At 37.6% G+C, this 21,187-nt stretch overlaps 1 protein-coding gene across 1 annotated transcript; it reads left to right on the top strand.

The window, feature by feature from the left end:
* The first annotated feature begins 1,074 nt into the window (after positions 1-1,074).
* NME5 (NME/NM23 family member 5) lies at positions 1,075-20,995 on the top strand. The gene is made up of 6 exons (XM_047872241.1): positions 1,075-1,106; positions 1,666-1,839; positions 9,530-9,735; positions 10,403-10,503; positions 17,079-17,197; positions 20,821-20,995. Exons 2-6 carry the CDS (start codon positions 1,711-1,713, stop codon positions 20,899-20,901), a joined length of 636 nt encoding a protein of 211 aa, XP_047728197.1. The 5' UTR covers positions 1,075-1,106; positions 1,666-1,710; the 3' UTR covers positions 20,902-20,995.
* The last annotated feature ends 192 nt before the right edge of the window (positions 20,996-21,187 follow it).

Below are 21,187 nucleotides of genomic sequence, written 5' to 3'. Positions count from 1 at the left end.
AATGGGAAAAGATATTTGCCAATGACATATCGGACAATGGGCTAGTATCCAAAATCTATAAAGAGCTCACCAAACTCCACACCCGAAAAACAAATAATCCAGTGAAGAAATGGGCAGAAAACATGAATAGACACTTCTCTAAAGAGGACATCCAGATGGCCCACAGGCACATGAAAAGATGCTCAACATCACTCCTCATCAGGGAAATATAAATCAAAACTACACTCAGATACCACCTCACGCCAGTCAGAGTGGCTAAAATGAACAAATCAGGACACTATAGATGCTGGCAAGGATGTGGAGAAACGGGAACCCTCTTGCACTGTTGGTGGGAGTGCAAACTGGTGCAGCCGCTCTGGAAAGTGTGGAGGTTCCTCAAAAAATTAAAAATAGATCTACCCTTATGACCCAGCAATAGCACTGCTAGGAATTTACCCAAGGGATACAGGAGTGCTGATACATAGGGGCACTTGTACCCCAATGTTTATAGCAGCACTTTCAACAATAGCCAAATTATGGGAAGAGTCTAAATGTCCATCAACTGATGAATGGATAAAGAAACTGTGGTTTATATACACAATGGAATACTACGTGGCAATGAGAAAGAATGAAATAGGGCCTTTTGTAGCAACGTGGATGGAACTGGAGAGTGTTATGCTAAGTGCAATAAGTCCTACAGAGAAAGACAGATACCATATGTTTTCATTCTTATGTGGATCCTGAGAAACTTTTAACAGAAGACCATGGGGAAGGAAAAAAAAAAAAAAAGAGGTTAGAGAGGGAGGGAGCCAAAACATAAGAGACTCTTAAAAACTGAGAACAAACTTAGGGTTGATGGGTGGGAGGGAGGGGAAGATGGGTGATGGGTATTGAGGGCACCTGTTGGAATGAGCACTGGGTGTTGTATGGAAACCAATTTGACAATAAATTTCATATTTAAAAAATACTAAAATTAAAAAAAAAAAAAAAGAAACCAGCCAGAGCCTGTGATACACTCTGCTGGATTGGCCCTCTGCTGGATTGGCCCTGTGCAGCCACCATCCCTGAACTGTGCTTCAGGTCTCCTAGCAACAAGCTACGGCGGCACTAGAGGAGCAGGCACTAGGGTGAGTGCATAGATGAGGTCCTTGCTCAGAATCTGCAGTACACTTTGGAAATGCACTGCAATTTGGCGATCCTGGTTTCTAACCAGGCCAGCCTTATGTGTGGTCTTCCAGGAGGGGTGGGAACGAAGCCGCTTACCTGTCCCTAGAGTAGAGAGTTGCTGCAGAGTGGCCAACAGAGTTTTCACCTGCAACCCTGAGCGTCTGAGCCAGGCCCAGGCCTTCAGACTGCCCCTTGCCTCTCCCCCTCAAGGAAAGCGCTTAGGAAAACCAAGGGCATGAATTAGACATAGAGGAGAAATGGTGTTTGTTTGTTTTAGTTTAGTTTAATCTCTATACCCTACCTGAGGCTCAAACCCACCACCCAGAAATCGAGAGTCTCATGCTCCTGGAACTGAACCAGCCAGGCTCCCTGCTACCTCGTATCATATCAAGACACTGCTTATAGAAAAAGACTCCTCAGTTTCTAATTTTATAAGTTAATAAAATCAAGCGCCTAATAACTCTGTTCTTAGTCACAATTACATTAAATTTGCGGTGGGGTTGATGCCTGTCATTGCAGTTGATTCCTGTGGAGAGTCTCCTAAATTTACATCGAAAAGGCAGAATGCAGATATCAATGCCCCCACCTCAGATATATGTAGAAAAAACTCTGGCTATTATCAAACCGGATATTGTTGACAAAGAGGAGGAGATACAAGATATTATTCTCAGATCTGGATTCACCATTGTTCAGGTAACTTCTGGGCATAATGATCTTGTTTTTTTCTTCTCTTTCCTTTTTTCTTTTTTAAATGTTTATGTAAACATGTTAACCTGTTTAGTTGCTAGTATTTAGCTTTAAATTTAACATTTATTTTAAGTATAAAAGTTATATGTGTTTTAAAAAGCTTTTCACACCTCAAAAGGATCTAAAATGAGAATTAAAATTCCTTTTTCCTCCACCTTCCTCTCCCACCCAAGTTTCAGTTTCCAGGGAAAGGCAACTACTTAAAGCTTTCTGTCCTTTCAGTATTTTTCAATGCATTTACAAACATTTCCCTCCATAAGATAGTACAGTTCTCTTCCCTTGACAAAGTTGCTTAGATAGCATTCCATGTTATTACATCTGAATCTCTCATTCTTCCTAACTTCTGTGTAATACTCCCCTGTGTGAATGAACCACACTTTATTTACTTGTTCCTCAATTGATGGACTGTTGGTATTTTCTTTTTCAATTATTACAGACATTTAAAGTGTTAAGCCTTACACTTATTCTGCAGTTGTTAGAGGTTTGAAAATGTATGTAAAAGGAGTGTTGTTAAAGATTATCATTAGGGGTGCCTGGGTGGCTCAGTCGATTAATGTCCAGCTCTTGATTTCAGCTCAGGTCATGATTTCACAGTTTGTGGGCTCAAGCCCTCCATTGGTCTCCATGCTGACAGTGTGGATCCCAAGATCCTCCCTCTCTCTGCACCTCCCCCACTCATGCTCTCTCTTCCTCTCTCTCTAAAAATAAATAAATAAACTTAAAAGATTATCATCAAATATAATGGGATTTTTAAAAATATTTGTTTTTGAGAGAGATTGAGAGAGGGAGACAAAGAATCACAAGCAGGCTCTGTACACAGCCTGGTGCAAGACTCCATCTCACCAGTGGTGAGATCATAACCTGAGCCAAAATCAAGAGCCAGACACTCAATCAATTGAGTTACCCAGGCACCCCAGGATATTTTAAGTAATCCTTTCTGTACCATCCCTACTTAAAATTCCAGGATTTTTAAATTTTCTTTTATTTCTACAGTGTCATATTATCTGTTTTGTCAGTGTTTTATGAAAGAAAAAAGAAAATTTCAGTCCTCAGGAAAGATGAGGAATTTCAGATAAGCTTAGGAGGATACGTAGAGGTTCAGTGTAGGAATGGTACAAGAAAGTATAAGGAAAAAGTGCAGGAATGTATAATAAAATATTTAATATATTTAAAAGACTCAGGTTAAGAACTTTTTAATAAATGTTAGGAAAATTCGGTAACCGTTAAAAAAAAAGTTGGATTCAAATATTATACTGTGTATAGCAGGGTAAACTCCAAATGGATTTAAGATTTAAGTATTTAAAAATTAAACATAGGGTTGCCTGGGTGACTCAGCTAAGCGTCTGACTTCAGCTCACATAATGATCTCTTGCCTCGTGAGCTCTAGCCCTGAGTCAGGCTCTGTGCTGACAGCTAAGAGCCTGGAGCCTGGTTCAGATTCTATGTCTCCCTCTCTCTCTCTCTGCCCCTCCCCTACTCCTGCTTTCTCTCTCTCAAAAATAAATAAAAACATTAAAAAAATAAAAATTAATATTAAACATATAAACTGTAGAAAAAAAGATGCTTAAGTTTCTTTTTGTTCTTGGAGTAGGACAGCCTTTTTTTTTTTTTTTTTTTTTTTTACTGTGGTTTCTTGTCTAGGAGCCATAAAAGAAAAGATTGATACAACTATAAACATAAGAAACTTTTGCATAGCTAAGTAAACATTGTAAACAAAGTCAGTCAGAAGCAAATAAAAACTTAGAAAAAAGATTTGCAATTCATGATAGGCAAAGGGCTAATCTCCTTAATACATAAAGAGTTCCTAGAAAAAGATAAAAATTCAGTTGAAAATGGGCAGAACATGTTGGGGTGCCTGGGTGGCTCAGTCAGTTGAGTGTCTGACTTTGGCTCAAGTCATGATCGCACAGTTTGTGAGTTCAAGCCCTGCTTTAGGTGAGCTCAGGCTCCTCATCGGGCACTGTCAGTGTGCAGTCTGCATAGGATTCTCTCTCACTCTCTCTCTGCCCCTCACTAACTGGTGCTCTCTCTCTCTGTGAAATAAACTTTAAAAGAAAAAAGGATAGATCATGTGGATGATCACAGAAAAAGAAAAACAAATGCATCTTAAACATATGAAAAAATGACCAATCTCTAACAAGGAAAAAGCAAATGAAAACAGCCCTGAAATACCATCTGGCAAAAATATAAAAGTAAATGGCACAACCGCTATAGAAGGGAACCTTGCAGTTATCTATCAATATTACAGATGCATCTACCCTTTGACTTAGCACTTCTAATGCTGGGGATCCCTCCTGTGACCCATGTATTAATATGACATTATATGTATACAAGTTATTTTTTGTGGTATTGTTTATTTTCCAGCAAAAGATTAAAAATAACCTAGCATTAGAAAATTGGTTAAATAGGGGCATCTGGCTGGCTCAGTCTGTAGAGCATGCTACTCTTGATCTCAGGGTTGTGAGTTCGAACCCCAGTTGGATATAGAGATTACTTAAAGTATTTAGAGGGGCATCTGGGTGTCTTAGTTGGTTAAGTGTCTGATCATGTCATGATCTCACGGTTCATGGGTTCAAGCCCTGCATCAGGCTCTGTGCTGACAACTTGGAGACTGGAGCCTGCTTCAGATTCTGTGTCTCCCCCGCTCTCTGCCCCTCCCCCACTCATGCTCTCACTCTCTCTCTCTCTCTCAAAGAATAAATAAACATTAAAAAATTTTTTCAAAAATGGGAATGCAAGCTGGTGCAGCCACTCTGGAAAACAGTATGGGGGTTCCTCAAAAAACTAAAAATAGAACTACCCTACGACCCAACAATTGCACTACTAGGCATTTATCCACAGGATACAGGTGTGCTGTTTCAAAGGGACACATGCTCCCCCTTGTTTATAGCAGCACTATCAATAGTCAAAGTATGGAAAGAGCCCAAATGTCCATCGATAGATGAATGGATAAAGAAGATGCAGTATATATATACAATGGAGTATTACTCAGCAATCAAAAAGAGTGAAATCTTGCCATTTACACCTACGTGGATGGAACTGGAGGGTATAATGCTAAGTGAAATTAGAGAAAGACAAAAATCATATGACTTCACTCATATGAGGACTTTAAGAGATAAAACAGATGAACATCAGGGAAGGGAAACAAAAATAATATAAAAACAGGGAGGGGGACAAAACAGAAGAGACTCATAAATATGGAGAACAAACTGAGGGTTATGGGAGGAGTTGTGGGAGGGGGGATGGGCTAAATGGGTAAGGGGCACTAAAGAATCTACTCTTGAAATTGTTGTACTATATCCTAACTAATTTGGATGTGAATTTTAAAAAATGAAAAAAAAAGAAAAAAAGTCTTTAGAAAAAGAATTAGTTAAGTAAACTCTGGTGAAACCACCAAATTGAATACAGTGCAGCTAATTGTAAAATGAAAAAAGAGGAACCTGTTTGTGTCCTGCTATGGAAAAAATAAGATGCAGAGCAGTGTATAAGAATCTTGTGTGGTAGAAAGAGAAAAAGTAATATATATTCATGTTTGCCAATATTTGCAAATGAAACACTAGGAGATTAAAAACGGTTACCCAGGGCAGTGCCTGGGTGATTTAGTCAGTTAAGCATCAGCTCAGAGCCTAGAACCTACTTCAGATTCTTTGTCACCCTCTATCTCTGTGCCTCCCCCACTCATACTCTGTCTCTGTTTCTCTCAAAAGTAAACAAAAAAAATTTTAGTAAAAATAATTAGTGAAAATTTAAGTATACATTAAATTATGAATGAAAAATTAGTATGAATGGTAATATTTAACACTTTCCCTAATCAGCAGTAAATTTCATAGCAAAGAAGGCCTTGGTATACTGTATGCTTTTTTTTGTTTGTTTTAATTGTGATAAAATATACACAACATAAAATTTACTATTTTCACCATTTTTAGGTGTACAGTTCAGTACCATTATGTCATTATGTACATTCCCTTTGTTGTGCAGCCATCACCACTATCCATCTCCAGAATTTTTGTCAACTGAAACTGAGACTGCTTATTAATCACTCATTCTGTTTACCCCTCTTTTCAGCCTCTAGTAACCACTATTCTGTTTTTTTCTGTCTCTCCGACTTTGACTTTTCTAGATGTGTCATGTAAGTAGAGTTGTATAGTATATATTCTTTGTATTGAATGCTTTTAAAGCAGGCTTTATTGTAGTTGGGAGTCCATTGAACTTGAGGCTTTCTTGTCCCATCTAGGGAAAACCTTCTGAAAAATGATGTATCCTTTCAGTAGGTGGCAGTCTTTCTTCTTTTAGAAACTAATGGTTCCTTTTTGATATCATTTAATACTACTTCTCTTTGTGAAAATATTTACCCTCACATCCCCAAGACCAAGAGTTGCGTGTTTCACTGACCAAGCCAACCAGGTGCCCCGATGTAATTTTAAATCAATATAATTACTGATTCAGTATTAATTTCACTTTATTTTTTGAGAAAGAGGGCGCACAAGTTGGAGGTGGACATAGGATCCGGAGTATGCTCCATGCTGACAGCAGCAAGCTTAATGTGAGGCTTGAACTCACAAACCATGAGATCATGACCTGAGCCAGAGTCGGACGTTTAACCGACTGAACCACCCAGGTGCCCCCCAATTTTAGTTTAAAAAAAGCTCTTGGAAGTGCCTGGGTGGTTAAGTCGGTTAAGCTTCTGACTCTTGATTTTGGCTTAGGTTATGATCTCTCAGTTCCTGCGTTTGTTCCCCACATGGAGCTCTGCCCTGAGTATGCAAAGCCTGGTTGGATTTCTCTCCTCTCTCCCTCTCTCTCTGCCCCTCCCCCACCTCTCTCACAAAATAAATAAACTTAAAAAAATAAAAGGAGCTCTTAATTTTTGTAAGTATGCTGCATTAGGTGACACACCTGCAGAAGGTGGGTTCCCTTGGTTGTTAAGGGGTGTGTGACAAGGGCTTACATTTTAACAGATCAAAATTTTATTTTTAACTCAGCAACAAACCCCCCATACCAATATGCATAAGAATCACAAATACTGACATATCTTTTATTTTAAATAAAGAATCAAGGATTATATTAAATCAGGGGGTTTTATAATTTCTCGAGTTTCTTTTTCTTGAGTATATGAATTTCACTATGAGAACAGATCCAAGCACCTGTTTTGTGGTAGCTGATCCTTGGCTGGTGAGAATGTTAAGTTTGTCAGTAGAGCCTGTTTACAGCAATGCTGACCCACCTAGGTAAGCATCTTCCCATTTCTTGCTTTAGGCACTTTGGCCAAGTTTCTGAAACCTGAGGATACGTGATAGTATTAGAAGTTTTAAGAGAACTGGGGCGCCTGGTGGCGCAGTCGGTTAAGCGTCCGACTTCGGCCAGGTCACCATCTCGCGGTCCGTGAATTCAAGCCCCGCGTCAGGCTCTGGGCTGATGGCTCGGAGCCTGGAGCCTGTTTCCAATTCTGTGTCTCCCTCTCTCTCTGCCCCTCCCCCGTTCATGCTCTGTCTCTCTCTGTCCCAAAAATAAATAAACGTTGAAAAAAAAAATTAAAAAAAAAAAGTTTTAAGAGATCACTTGGTAAATTTCACACTATACTCTTAGGAACATCTAACCCACTTTAGAAAGATAGCTCTCTGCCTTAAATATGGAGATTTGTAGCTTTGACCTAGTGATTTATTCACATTCTGATCATCTTTACTCTAGCCAGAAGTTTTCCTTAATGAGGGCTTTGAATCCCTCTTTTATATTTTGTGTCTTTTCCTTCATGATACACCTTTAGTGGAACTGAGAAACAGTAGTATTGGATGATTTTTTTAAAGTTTATTTATTTATTTTTGAGAGAGAGAGAGAGCATGAGCAGGGAAGAGGCAGGGAGAAAGAGAGCATTCTAAGCAGGCTCTGTGCTGATGCAAGGCTTGAACTCCCAAACCACGAGATCATGACCTGAGCTGAAACTAAGAGTCAGATGCCCAACCCACTGAGCCACCCGTGTGCCCCGTTAATGGATGATTTTTAAAAAGCATTCAAGGGGCGCCTGGGTGGCGCAGTCGGTTAAGCGTCCGACTTCAGCCAGGTCACGGTCTTGCGGTCCGTGAGTTCGAGCCCCGCGTCAGGCTCTGGGCTGATGGCTCAGAGCCTGGAGCCTGTTTCCGATTCTGTGTCTCCCTCTCTCTCTGCCCCTCCCCCGTTCATGCTCTGTCTCTCTCTGTCCCCAAAATAAATAAACGTTGAAAAAAAAAATTAAAAAAAAAAAAAGCATTCAAATAGCTGCTTTTAGAGAAGGATGATCTCCAACCAGAAGAACGGCTGACTTCTATGATATTTTTACTGATTCATTCATATAGTCTCATTTGTGAAGAAAATAATGTTTATTTGCCCTCAACAATTTATATTCTTTCAAATTGAGACACTTAATACCAACTATTTTTTCTTAACATCACAGTCAATCTACATATTTATGGCAGAATCAGAATAAATACACAATTTTCACATTCAAGAGAAAAACTTGTTTATAGCATCATTATACTGGGTGTTATTTCTAAGTACCATAATGAGACCAGCTCCCTAAAATAATGTCGGAAAGTTTCACAATAAATAAGAAAATATCACACAAATAGGTAAAAGATGAATTTGGAATGTTCTAAAATCTAATTTTGTTACTTCAATGTATACAAAGTATATATTAACAAAATATTGGTGATAGTAGTCTTTTTACTTTAAGGAGATAAGCTGAATTCATCATTAACAAACCATATATTGAAGGAGACTGCCAAATAGGAATAGTTTTTCTTAGGTTAAATAGCTCTTTTTTATTTAAGTGTAATTAATATACAATGTTATATTAGTTTCAGGTGTACAACATACTGATTTGACAATTCTGTACATCCCTCAGAGCTTACCACAGTAAATGTGGTCACCATCTGTCACCATACTAGGTTATTACAATTTTACTGACTCTCTTTCCTATGCTGTACTTTTCATCTCTGTGATTTATTTTGTAACTAGAAGTTCCTACCTCTTAATTCCCTTCATCTGTTTTGCTCATCCCTCCCAACCCCCTGGCAACTACCAGTTTATTCTCTGTATTTAAGAGTATGTTATTGTTTGTTTATTCATTTGTTTTATTAGATTCCACATGTAAGTGAAATCATGGTATCTGTCTTTCTCAAACTTGTTTCACTTAGCATAATACCCTTTAGGTCCATCCACGTCATGAATGGCAAGATCTCATTCCTTTCAAGGCTGATTAATATTCCATTATATATATATATATATATATATATATATATATATATATATTTTAAGTGTATATACAATATATATGCAAACATACATACACATACTTGATCCATATGACATCTTGATCTGGGTCATGTGGTAGTTTTATTTTTAATATTTTGATGGACCTCCATACTGTTTTCCAAGTGGTTTCGCCAGTTTACATTCATATCAACAGTGAGCAAGTGTTGGTTAAATAACTTATAGAATTTTATTTATAGCCTATATTTAACTTTCTTCCCTCTCCCTTTCTTCATAATACAAAAATCTCAAATTTGTAATGAGATTAGTATTAATTTCAAGTTACTAATGACAATGAGTTATTATTGAATTGTCATTTTAAATACTTTTGTTGACTTTGTTTTTCTTATAGAGAAGAAAACTACATCTCAGCCCTGAGCACTGTAGTAACTTTTATGTGGAACAGTATGGGAAAATGTTTTTCCCCAATTTGACAGCTTACATGAGTTCTGGACCACTTGTTGCCATGATATTAGCTAGACATAAAGCCATCTCTTACTGGAAAGAACTTTTGGGACCAAGTAATACCTTAGTAGCTAAGGAGACACACTCAGACAGGTAACTTTCCTAGGGGGAAAAAAGGAATCCAACAAAAACAAACAACAACAACAACAAAAAACTGATTTCATTATAATAGGGGTGTCTTTGCATTTGAAAGTTTTCCTAAATCAACTTTTTGGTATTTTGGTTGGGGTAGGGAGGTCAGTTTTACACTGTAGCTATTTAAATGTCTGTGTTAATACTAAGTGCCACAAAAGGCCTCAGGGAATGTCTGATTTATGGTTGATTAGCCTCATTCTTCTCTCATCCTTGAATCAAACCGCCACTGAAGTGGGATTTTTCATAGGAAAATTGGCATGGCTTTTTAAAATAATATTGGTAATAAAGGGCCATAAAACCAGATTTTCAGCATTATCATTAAAGTTTGGGAACTTGAGGACATTGAATTCTTGCACTTTTGAATATGCATTGCCTTTTCACTTCTCACAAAACACCACCTCTTCTTAACCCAGAGAACTCCTATTTTCCCAGTGTATCTCTCCTGCAGATTTAAATATATTTGACCCTCATCTAGATAGATTTAGGCTTAAAATCAAAATAGATTAAAACTTACATATATGTGAGAAGTGGCAATGCTTCTGTAAATTTCCTGAGCAGAATGCATATGTAAAGAGTAAGGAAAGGATATCACATTGGATGGTTATCATCTCTAACTTGCTTTTAGTCTAAGGGCAATTTATGGCACAGATGACCTAAGGAATGCACTTCATGGGAGTAATGACTTTGCTGCAGCAGAAAGAGAAATTCGATTCATGTTTCCTGAAGGTGAGTTATCGATGAGTATTGCATGTTCCTATTGTTTGCTTTTTCTTTTATTTGGGTGATATAGCTGGAAAGAAAAATAGCAGGGGTTTTCTCCAATATATTTTGTCATATTTTCAAGTTATAGTTACTTAAAAATCTGAAGCCAAAAATGGAAAACTCACTATTTCCCTCATAACTAAATTGTGCCCTCTAGGGAATCTTTTGAGAAGGGTTTGCTTTTTTTATCTTTTCTCTTAGACTAGCCCTATTTAGGGTTTTTCTTCTCCTTTGTTGCAATTCCTTAAGTTATCCCTAATGAGTCAGTAAAGTTTGTTACACATGAAAAAAAGAATCTCCCTTGCAAATTAGGATAGATGTAACATTTTCTCTACTGGTTGCCTAATGAATACTCATGCAGTTGTGAAATTAATAGTTCTCAGACCCATTTTTTTTTTTCCATCCTGTTATGGATGTTGTAAACCTTTTAGAAATGGGCATAATAAAGAACAGCTTTGAGGTTTTTAGTTTATTTCAGTAATATTTTTAGATCAGGAAGAAAATTTGGTGATTTCTGTTGTACAGAAAAAAATGTAGGGGCACCTGCGTGGCTCCATTGGTTGAGCATTCAAGTCTTGATATTGGCACAGGTCATGACTCATGGTTGCTGAGATGGAGCCCCATCTGTCAGTGCAGAGTCTGCTTGGGATTCTTTTTCTCTCTCCCTCTCTCTCTCTCTGCCTGTCCCCTGCTCATGTGTGCTCTCTCTCTCTCTCTCTCTCTCTCTCTCTCTCTCAAAATAAATATCTTTTTTTAAATGTAAAGCATTTGAGTGCCTGAGTAGCTCAGTCAATTGAGCATCCCACTTCAGGTCAGGTCATGATTTCATGGTTGGTGTCTTCGAGCCCCTGGCCCCTGCATTGGGCTCTCTGCTGTCAGTGAAGAGCCCACTTCAGATCCTCTGTTTCCCATTCTCTCTGACCCTCCCCGCTTGTGTGAGCTCTCTCTTTCTCAAAAATAAATAAACATTAAAAAAACTTACAGCATTGAGAAGCATAGAATATTTTTGGCCTATTTTTTTTTTAAGTCATTTAGACTTATTCCTCAGTATTTTCTATGAAAGATTTATTCAAAGAAAACTGAAAACTCTCTTGGAACTTTAAAAGTCCTGATTCTTAAACAAAACCTGGTGTGTTTTTTTGTTTGTTTTGTTTTGTTTTACTTTTTTATTTTTAAGCAATCTCTACGCCCAATATGGGGCCCAACTGAGCCAGCCAGACACCCCACAACACCTGTTTATAGATATTTGTACCCAAAAGGATTTGTATATATTTTACTCTTGCTAATTTCTGTCACATATCCTTTCCATTAGGGTATCTTTTTGGAATTGTTTATTGTAGAAAACTCCAAACATGACCAACAGTAGACAGAATAGTATAATAAACCCTTAATGAAACTATCACCCAATTTAAATAATTTTGGTCAGTCTTATTTCATCTATAACCTCTGCTTCTACTTCTCAATCTTCTATATTGTTTTGAATTATATCTCAAACATGAAATGTCTTTTTTTCAAATTTTTAAAAATGTTTATTTATTTTTGAGAAGGAGAGAGACAGAGACACAGAGTAAGAGCAATCAGGGGAGAGGCAGAGAGAAAGGGAGACACAGAATCTGAAACAGGCTCCAGGCTCTGAGCTGTCAGCACAGAGCCCAATATGGGGCTCGATTTCAAGAACCGCGAGATCATGACCTGAGCTGAAGTCAGACACTGAACTGACTGAGCCACCCACACCCTGCCCCCCTTTATTTTTTTAAGTAGGTTTCATGTCCAATGTGGGGCTTAAATTCACGACCCTGAGATCAAGAGTCACATGTTCTGATGATTGAGCCAACTGGTGCCCCCATGAAATGTCTTTTTAACGTGATAGTACTTAGATTTAGTCTAGGTACTAACGAATTAGACTTTTCTTCTGGCTCCAGACATCTAACCTCTCTGTGAGTCTTTCTGTTCTCATCAGTCAAATGCAAATAGATTAGTACCTTCCTACCTAATAGGGATATTGTTAGGGTTAAATGTATACATATATATATAAAATTCTTAAAATGTGTTGTGCATCTGTGCTCAAATATTAACTCCTATTATTGTTTTGTTTTTTCTAGTCCTTTTTTTGAAAGCTCTTCTTACTCATAGGATTATATTCCTCAGTTGTTATTTTAGATTGCTTTTGATTTTACCATTAATTAGTCCTCTAGACATGAGTTTACGAGATAAAGTCAGACATTTGAGAAGCAGCTGTTGCAGGATAAATATAAAGATTAATTACCTACTATGTTGCAGATCTTTTGCTGTGAGAATGTGAAGCTCTCTGGAGTAAATTTTCAGTTAGGGATATGAGCTCCCTCTTGCTTATCAGTCACTCAAGAACTATGTGCAGTGGGATGTCTAGGTGACTCAGTCAGTTAAGCATCTGGCTCTTGGTTTGGGCTCAGGTCGTGATATTGTGGTTTGTGGGTTTGCGTCTCACATTGGGCCCTGCACCACAGTGTGGAGCCTGCTTGGGGTTCTCTCTCTCCCTCTCTTTCTGCTCCTCCCCTGCTTACATGCTCTCTCAAGATAAATAAAATAAACATTAAAAAAAATGAAAAGAACTATGTGCAAAACTCAGTATGATGAGTCACTCAAGCAAGTTATAAAGATATTCAAAGACATGTTCCTAACCTTTGAAAAATATAGTTTGCTTCCCTTTGATTTGAGATGGCTAACTCAAAGTTTTGTTACATTCCATTGCTTCAACAAGTTTATTGTATTACCTACTATGTGCCAGAAATACAAAGATGAATATGTCCCTGCTCTCAAAATGATCACATATTAAAAATCTATGAAAATAGATATGCAATGCAGTGTATAAACTATAAATATTATTAGAAAGCTTCAAAAAGTTCAATGAAGGTTCATCTCTGTAAGAAACATGAAAAGATTCTTTATTTTCACATTAATCCATCCGGCCCTAGTTGCTAGAGACAAATAATAAATGGTCAGCAAAAATAGATGAGGTAGGAACAATCCAAAACTAAAGTTAAGGAAATAATTTCATTCACAATAGCATCAAAAAAATAAAATACTATTTCACTCATAGGTGGGATTTACAAAACAAAATGAACAAAGAAAAAAAGAGACAAAAAAAATTAGACTCTTAAAAATACAGAACAACAACAAAAAAAAGAGAGAAGAAACTGATGGTTACCAGAGGGTAGCTGGGTGGGGTGTTGGGTGAAATAGGTGGTGGGGATTAAGAGTACACTTATTTTGGGGCGCCTGGGTGGCGCAGTCGGTTAAGCGTCCGACTTCAGCCAGGTCACGATCTTGCGGTCTGTGAGTTCGAGCCCCGCGTCGGGCTCTGGGCTGATAGCTCAGAGCCTGGAGCCTGTTTCCGATTCTGTGTCTCCCTCTCTCTCTGTCCCTCCCCCGTTCATGCTCTGTCTCTCTCTGTCCCAAAAATAAATAAACGTTGAAAAAAAAATTAAAAAAAAAAGAGTACACTTATTTTGATGAACACTGAGTAGTATATAGAATTGTTGAATCACTATATTGTACACCTGAAACTAATATAATACACTGTATATTAATTATACTGGAATTAAATAAATAATAAAATACTTAGGAATAAGCTTAACAAAAGAAGTACAAATTCTTGTACAATGAAAAGCACAAAACATTACTGAAAGAAATCAAAGACTATCTAAGATGAATAGACCTCACACGTTGATGTATCAGAGGAGTCAATGTTGTCAAGATGGCATTTCTCTCCAAATTGATCAATTAATGCAATCCCTGTCAAAATCCATGCATTCTTTTATGTAGAAGTTGATAAGCTGACTTTAAAATGTATATGTAATTGTGGGCGCCTGGGTGGCTCAGTCGGTTGAGTGTCTGACTTTGGCTCAGGTCGTGATCTCACAATCTTTGAGTTCGAGTCCCGCATCGGGCTCTGTGCTGACAGCTCAGACCCTGGAGCCTGCTTCGGATTCTGTGTCCCCCTCTCTCTCTGCCCCTCCCCCACTCATGCTCTCCCTCTGTCTCAGAAATAAACATTAAAAAATGTATATATAATTGCAAAAGATCTAGACAAGCTAAAACAGCTTTCAAAAAGAACAAAGTTTGATAACTTCCACTAACCTGATTTCAAAACTTACTATGAGGGTGGCTCAGTCAAATTAGGCGTTGGACTCTTGATTTTGGCTCAGGTCTTGATCTCACAGTTCAGGGGTTCCAACTCCACATTGGGCTCTGCACTGTCAGTGCAGAAATTTTTGGGATTCACTCTCCCTCTCTCTCTGCCTGTCCCCTGTTCTCTCTCTCTCTCTCTCTCAAAATAAATAAATAAACTAAAAAAAAAACAAAACTTACTATGAGACCACAGTAACTAAGGCAGTATTGTATGAGTCATATTAATCAATGAAACAGAATTAAGAATCTAGGAATAAATACTTACATAAATACGTTTATGGTCGATTGACTTTCAACAAAAGTGCCTAGACAATTTGATGGGGAAAAGATAGTCTTTTTCAACAAATGATGGTAAGATAACTGAATATCCTCATGCCAAAAAAGAGAAAGAACTCAGATCCTCTTTTCTTACCAATTAGAAAACTTAACAATAATGGATCATAGACCTAAGCATAAGGGCTAAAAATATCTAGAAGAAAACATGGAAAATCTTCATGACCTTGAGTTGGACAAAGGATTTTTGCATATGACCTCAAAACATGATCCATACAATACTGATACAATACTGATAAATTAGACTACATCAAAATTAAAAGCTTTTATGTTTCAAAAGCCATCATTAAAAATATTGGAAAGATTAGCCACAGAGTGTGATAAGAAATATTTGCAAATCTTATGAAATAAAAGACTTGTATCTAGAATTTATGAAGAACTCTTACAATTCAGTAAAAAGAAGGCAGGCAATTAAAAATCAGGCAGAGGCACCTGGCTGGCTTAGTCAGTAGAGCATGTGACTCTTGACCTCAGCATTGTGAGTTCAAGCCCCACATTGGGTGTGGAGAGTACTTAAAAATAAAACCTTTCAGGGGTGCCTGGGTGGCTCAGTCAGTTGAGCATCCAACTATTGATTTCAGCTCAGGGTCATGAGGTCCAGCCCCACATCAGGCTCTGTGCTGAACCTGGAGCCTACTTGAGGTTCTCTCTTTCCCACTGCTCCACTCCCCTAAATGTGCATGCTCTTGCTCTCTCTAAAATAAATAAACAAATAAATAATAAAACCTTAAAAATTAAAAAAAAACACGTAAAAGATTTGAATAAACATTTCACGAAAGATATGTGCTGATAAGCACATGAAAAAGTGTTAAAACATAATTAATCACTGGGGAGGGGGACCTGGGTGGCTCATTCACTCCAGCTCTTGATTTTGGCTCCGGTCATAATCTCATAATCTCACGGTGTGTGAGTTCAAGCCCCATGTCAGGCTCTACACTGACAGTGAGGAGTCTGCTTGGGATTCTCTGTCTCCCTCTCTCTCTGCCTCTCCCCTATGCACACACATATGCTCTTGTAACCTCCCACCCCACTTCAAAAATAAACTTAAATATTTATGTAACTAAAAATTATTACAACAATCAGTACAAAAAAGAGTGCTATAATGAGACTAATAGGAAAGGAACTTTTTATTCCAATCCTTTGTGATGTTTTCTAGCTTTACCTGCCATCCTGGCAAAGGACTCTCCTGTTGTTAGTTGTATCTCTCATTGAGATTGAGCCCATATACTAGTCACACAGAAATCTTTCTTCCCACCCTCTTTTTCCTTGGGCCAGTAACGATTTAGATCTGAACATGTGAGACCAGTAGCTTTGCATCCCCATCTTTATTGAAAGTTGCACATTAATGGAGGTCATCCTCAAAAGACTTAAGACTGTAAACTACATTCTTCCTTGTATAAATATATTCTTTGGTACTACGAGTCTGATTGACCTACATAGTGTTCAAACAAAGCTAAAAAGACTAAAACTTTCCTATATGTTATATAATTTATTTAAAAACTTGAAAATAAGCAGGAGTGTTAATATATATTACATAGACACAAATAGATTTTATGTGTATATTCAGTAGTCTATAAGAGAACAAGAAATACATGTACACCGTTATATCTATACCACTTTGTAAAGTGCCTGCCATTTTGTTGGCAGCAATTAATTGTTGGAATTAATTAATCTCCTAGATTTTACATGATATTCATATTTTTCTTTTTCATGACATTGTCCATTGTGATATTTACTATAAAAAATATGGAAATGGAAATGCAGGCAAGGATATAGTAGAAAACATAATCAGAACTTTATACATGATCACTGTTAGCATTTTGGTTTGTTTCTTGCCTGTCTTATATAGTCTTATTATTTCTCTGTGTGTGCTTATGTGTTTTTGAACAAACTATGTATGCTATATTCTAGTTTTGTTTCCTTTTTTTAAAAAAAACTTTGTAAGTATCATGCCACTAAAATTTCTTCTTTTGTAATGATTATATAATATTTCATCATTTGTATTAATTTTAATGGGAATACATTTGTGTTTACAGTGATTATTGAGCCTATTCCAGTTGGACAAGCTGCTAAGGACTATTTAAATTTATATGTAACACCAACTCTGCTTAAAGGACTCACAGCCCTTTGTAAGGAGAAACCAGCAGATCCTTTTGTAAGAAATGTTTTTATTCACTCTAAAGAAATTGTCTATAGTTTTAATATTTTAAACATTAAATTTTTTGAAACAGTGAATGAGCATTTTAAGAACTATCTCTTATACATTTTAGATACTCCCTTATGTATAACTTTGGATTACTTATTCTCTTACTGTGTTTTACCTCTTAAAAAATATTGTTTTTAGGGGCACCAAGGTGGCTCAGTCAGTTATGCATCCGACTTCTGCTCAGGTCATGATCTCTCAGTTCATGGGTTCAAGCCCTGCATCAGGCTCTCTGCTGACAGCTGGGAACCTGTAGCCTGCTTTGGATCCTGTGTCTCCCTCTTTCTCTGCCCCTCCCCCACTCTTGCTTGCACTCTCTCTCTCTCAAAAAAAAATAAATAAATAAACATTAAAAAATTAAAAAAATGGGGCACCTGGGTGGCTCATTCGGTTGAGCAACTGACTTCAGCTCAGGTCATGATCTCACGGTTTGTGAGTTCGAGCCCCGCATTGGGCTCTGTGCTGACAGCTCAGAACCTGGAGCCTGCTTCTGATTCTGTGTCTCCCTCTCTCTCTGCTGCTCCCCCACTCATGCTCTGCCTCTCTGTATCTCAGAAATAAATAAACATTAAAAAAATAATAAAAAATTTTTTAAAAAATTGTTCCAACAAAACAAAGAAAAAACATTGTTTCTAAATACATTTTCAATACTGCATCCTTTAATTACAGAGCATTGTTTTTGTGTATGATTTATATAATCACATGATAAAATTAGATATATATTTAAATACATTCAAAATTATTTTTTAAATTATTTTTTTAAAAGTAGGCTTCACGCCCAGCAGGGAGCCCAACGTGGGACTTGAACTCATGACCCTGAGATCGATACCTGAGCTGAGATCAAGAGTCGGATGCTTAACCAACTGAGCCACCCAAATGCCTCTCGACATTTTATTTTTAATGATATCTAACTTTTTTTCATAGAAAACTTTTTTTAATGTTTATTTATTTATTTTGAAAGAGAGACAGAGCTAGTGGGGGGAAGTAGAGAGGGAGAGAGAATCCCAAGCAGGCTCTGTGCTGTCAGCATGGAGCCTGACCCAGGGCTTGATCAAACCCATAAATTTTAAGATCATAACCTGAGCTGAAACTAAGAGTGGGACCAACTGAGCCACCCAGGCACCCTTAGAAAATTTATATTTGTTCACATCCCTAGATACTTCATTACTGCTCAGTCAGGTGAAAGAATGGTTGGATAGGAGGAACTAGGGTGCTTGTCAAGGGCCAAATGTCTTCCTGGTTCCTTCTTTTTTTTAATTTTTTTTTTCAACTTTTATTTATTTTGGGGACAGAGAGAGACAGAGCATGAATGGGGGAGGGGGCAGAGAGAGAGGGAGACACAGAATCGGAAACAGGCTCCTGGTTCCTTCTTTACAGGTACTCTCACTCATTTGAAGACTCAGAGATAATGAGGAAAGGTTATTTTATTGTGTTTATTTATTTTTTTAAATTTTTAAAAAATTTTTTTTAATGTTTATTTTATTTTTGAGACAGAGACAGAGCATGAGAAGGGAAGGGGCAGAGAGAGAGGGAGACACAGGATGTGAAACAGGCTCCAGGCTCTGAGCTGTCAGCACAGAGCCCCACGTGGGGCTTGGACTCACAGACTATAAGATCATGACCTGAGCCGAAGTCGGACGCTTAACCAACTGAGCCACCCAGGCACCCCTGTGTTTATTTTTTTAAAGTAAGCTCTGTGCCCAACGTGGGGCTTGAACTCACAACCCCAAGATCAAGAGTGGCATGATCTTACCACTGAGCCCTCCAGGCAACTCAGGAAAGGTTATTTAAAAAATATTTTGGGGGGCACCTGGGTGCCTCAGTCCGTTGGGAGTCTGACTTCAGCTTCGGTCATGATCTCACAGCTTGTGAGTTCAAGTCCCGCGTCGGGCTCTGTGCTGACAACTCAGAGCCTGGAGCCTGCTTCAGATTCTGTGTCTCCCTCTCTCTCTGCCCCTCCCCTGCTCATGCTCTGTCTCTCTGTGTATCAAAAATAAATAAAAACATTTTTAAAAATTAAAAAAAATTTTTAATGTATATTTTATTTTTGAGAGTGAGAGACAGAGTATGAGTGGGGGAGGGGCAAAGGGAGACAGAGACAGAATCCAAAGCAGGCTCCTGGTTCTGTGTTGACACGGGGCTCAAACTCATGGAGTGCAAGATCATGACCTGAGCCAAAGTCAGACACTTAACTGACTGAGCCACCCAGGTGCCTCTGGGAAGGTTATTTCAATACCAGCCCTGATAAAATAGTTATCTCTAGCCTCTGTTACCATTCTCAAAGGGAATCCCCTTTGGAAGACAAAGATTTAATTTCTCCTACTAATTTTGTCACTTTTACCAAAAACAAACGATATTTCTTTTTTTATTATATTTTATTTACTTATTTTAAGTAATCTCTACATCCAACGTAGGGCTTGAACTTACGACCCTTGAGATCAAGAGTCACACACTCTATCGACTAAGCCAACCAGGTGCCCCTAGGCAGGACTTTTTACTTTTTTTAAATGTTTACTTATTTTAAGAGAGAGAGTATATGCACATGTGCACAGGAGAGGGGCAGAGAAAGAAGGACAGAGAGAATCCCAAGCAGGATCCGTGCTGGCAGCGCAGAGCCTGATGGGGGTCTATCCCATAAACTGTGAGATCATGACCTGAGCCAAAATTAAGAGTCCAACACTCAAACCAGCTGAGCCACCTAGGCACCCCTAGGTTATTTCTTTAATAATTCCTTTTCATTGTGACAATAACATCTGTTTATTTAGTAAGAAACCTGAAACTACTGAACAATGTAAAGAAAAGAAAAAGATACCTCTGGTTCCATTTACTAAACATGGTCTTTGAAGTCATCTTGTCTGGATTCAACAATGACCAAATTCATTTATTAGTTGTAGTAACTTTCTTGTGGATTCTTTGGGATTTTCTATATATAGGATTATGTCATCTGTAAAAGGAAATAGTTTTACTTCTTTGCCAGTTTGGATCTCTACTTGATAATCTTGCATAATATAAAACTTAATGTTTTAATTTTTTAATAGTCATTTTCTCATTCTTAGAGTGATTTTGAAAGCTAGGTTTTAAATTGATATAGTACTAGGTTTTAAATTGATATAGGCACCTGGGTGCCTCATTGGCTTAAGCATCTGGCTCTTGGTTTCAGCTCAGGTCATGATCTCACGGTTCATGAGTTTCAGCCCTATGTAAGGCTCTGTGCTGACAGTGCAGAGCCTGCTTGGGATTCTCTCTCTCCCTCTCTCTCTGCCCCTTCCCCCATTCACATGTGCACATGGTTATTCTCTCTCTCTCTCAAAATAAATAAATAAACTTAGCAAAAGAGCATCTGACTCTTGATCTCCACTCAGGTCTTGATCTCATGGTTGTGAGTTGGAACCCCATGTTGGACTCTGCGCTGGGTGTGAAGCCTACTTAACAACAAATAAATTGCTATAGTACATATTTATACTATTTGTAGTGTATGTTTATATAGTATATTTATACTATTCGTAGTATTTGTCATTTATAGTATTTATAATTAAATGTTTATTAACTTAAGAGTTTTTTTCTTTTTTCCATAGATTTGGCTAGCTGATTGGCTGCTGAAAAATAATCCCAACAAACCAAAGCTTTGTCACAATCCAACTGCAGAAGAACTTTAGTAAAATAAAGTTCCCCAAGGACAAATCACTATCTTAATGTAAAAGACACGCTTCTACTATAAAAGAAACAAACCTTCCTAAGGGTTTAAGTAACTGCATGTGAAATAAATTGTCTTTATAAGTTTTAAAAGAATGTGTTTTGTGCATAAGATAACATTATCTAAGGTAAAATACAGGTTTAGGGTATGGTTTTGTTTTCTAATAAGAAAATTGATTTTATCTAGAAGTATTTAGAATGTTAATGAAACAATTCTAAGTGTTTTGCAATTGCAGACTGGTACTCTGC

Source organism: Prionailurus viverrinus, chromosome A1 (assembly GCF_022837055.1).
Source record: "Prionailurus viverrinus isolate Anna chromosome A1, UM_Priviv_1.0, whole genome shotgun sequence".
In the NCBI taxonomy this organism is placed as follows: Eukaryota; Metazoa; Chordata; class Mammalia; order Carnivora; family Felidae; genus Prionailurus; species Prionailurus viverrinus.
The sequence above is the reverse complement of the archived record's forward strand: the minus strand, read 5'-3'. Positions and strand labels throughout refer to the sequence as shown.

Bases quoted from the DNA above. Each gene is read 5' to 3' on its own strand.
- NME5 (XM_047872241.1), top strand. From the start codon at position 1,711: ATGCAGATATCAATGCCCCCACCTCAGATATATGTAGAAAAAACTCTG. The intron at 1,840-9,529 runs GTAACTTCTGGG...TTTTTCTTATAG, and splicing joins CTGGATTCACCATTGTTCAG to AGAAGAAAACTACATCTCAG. The intron at 10,504-17,078 runs GTGAGTTATCGA...TTGTGTTTACAG, and splicing joins TCGATTCATGTTTCCTGAAG to TGATTATTGAGCCTATTCCA.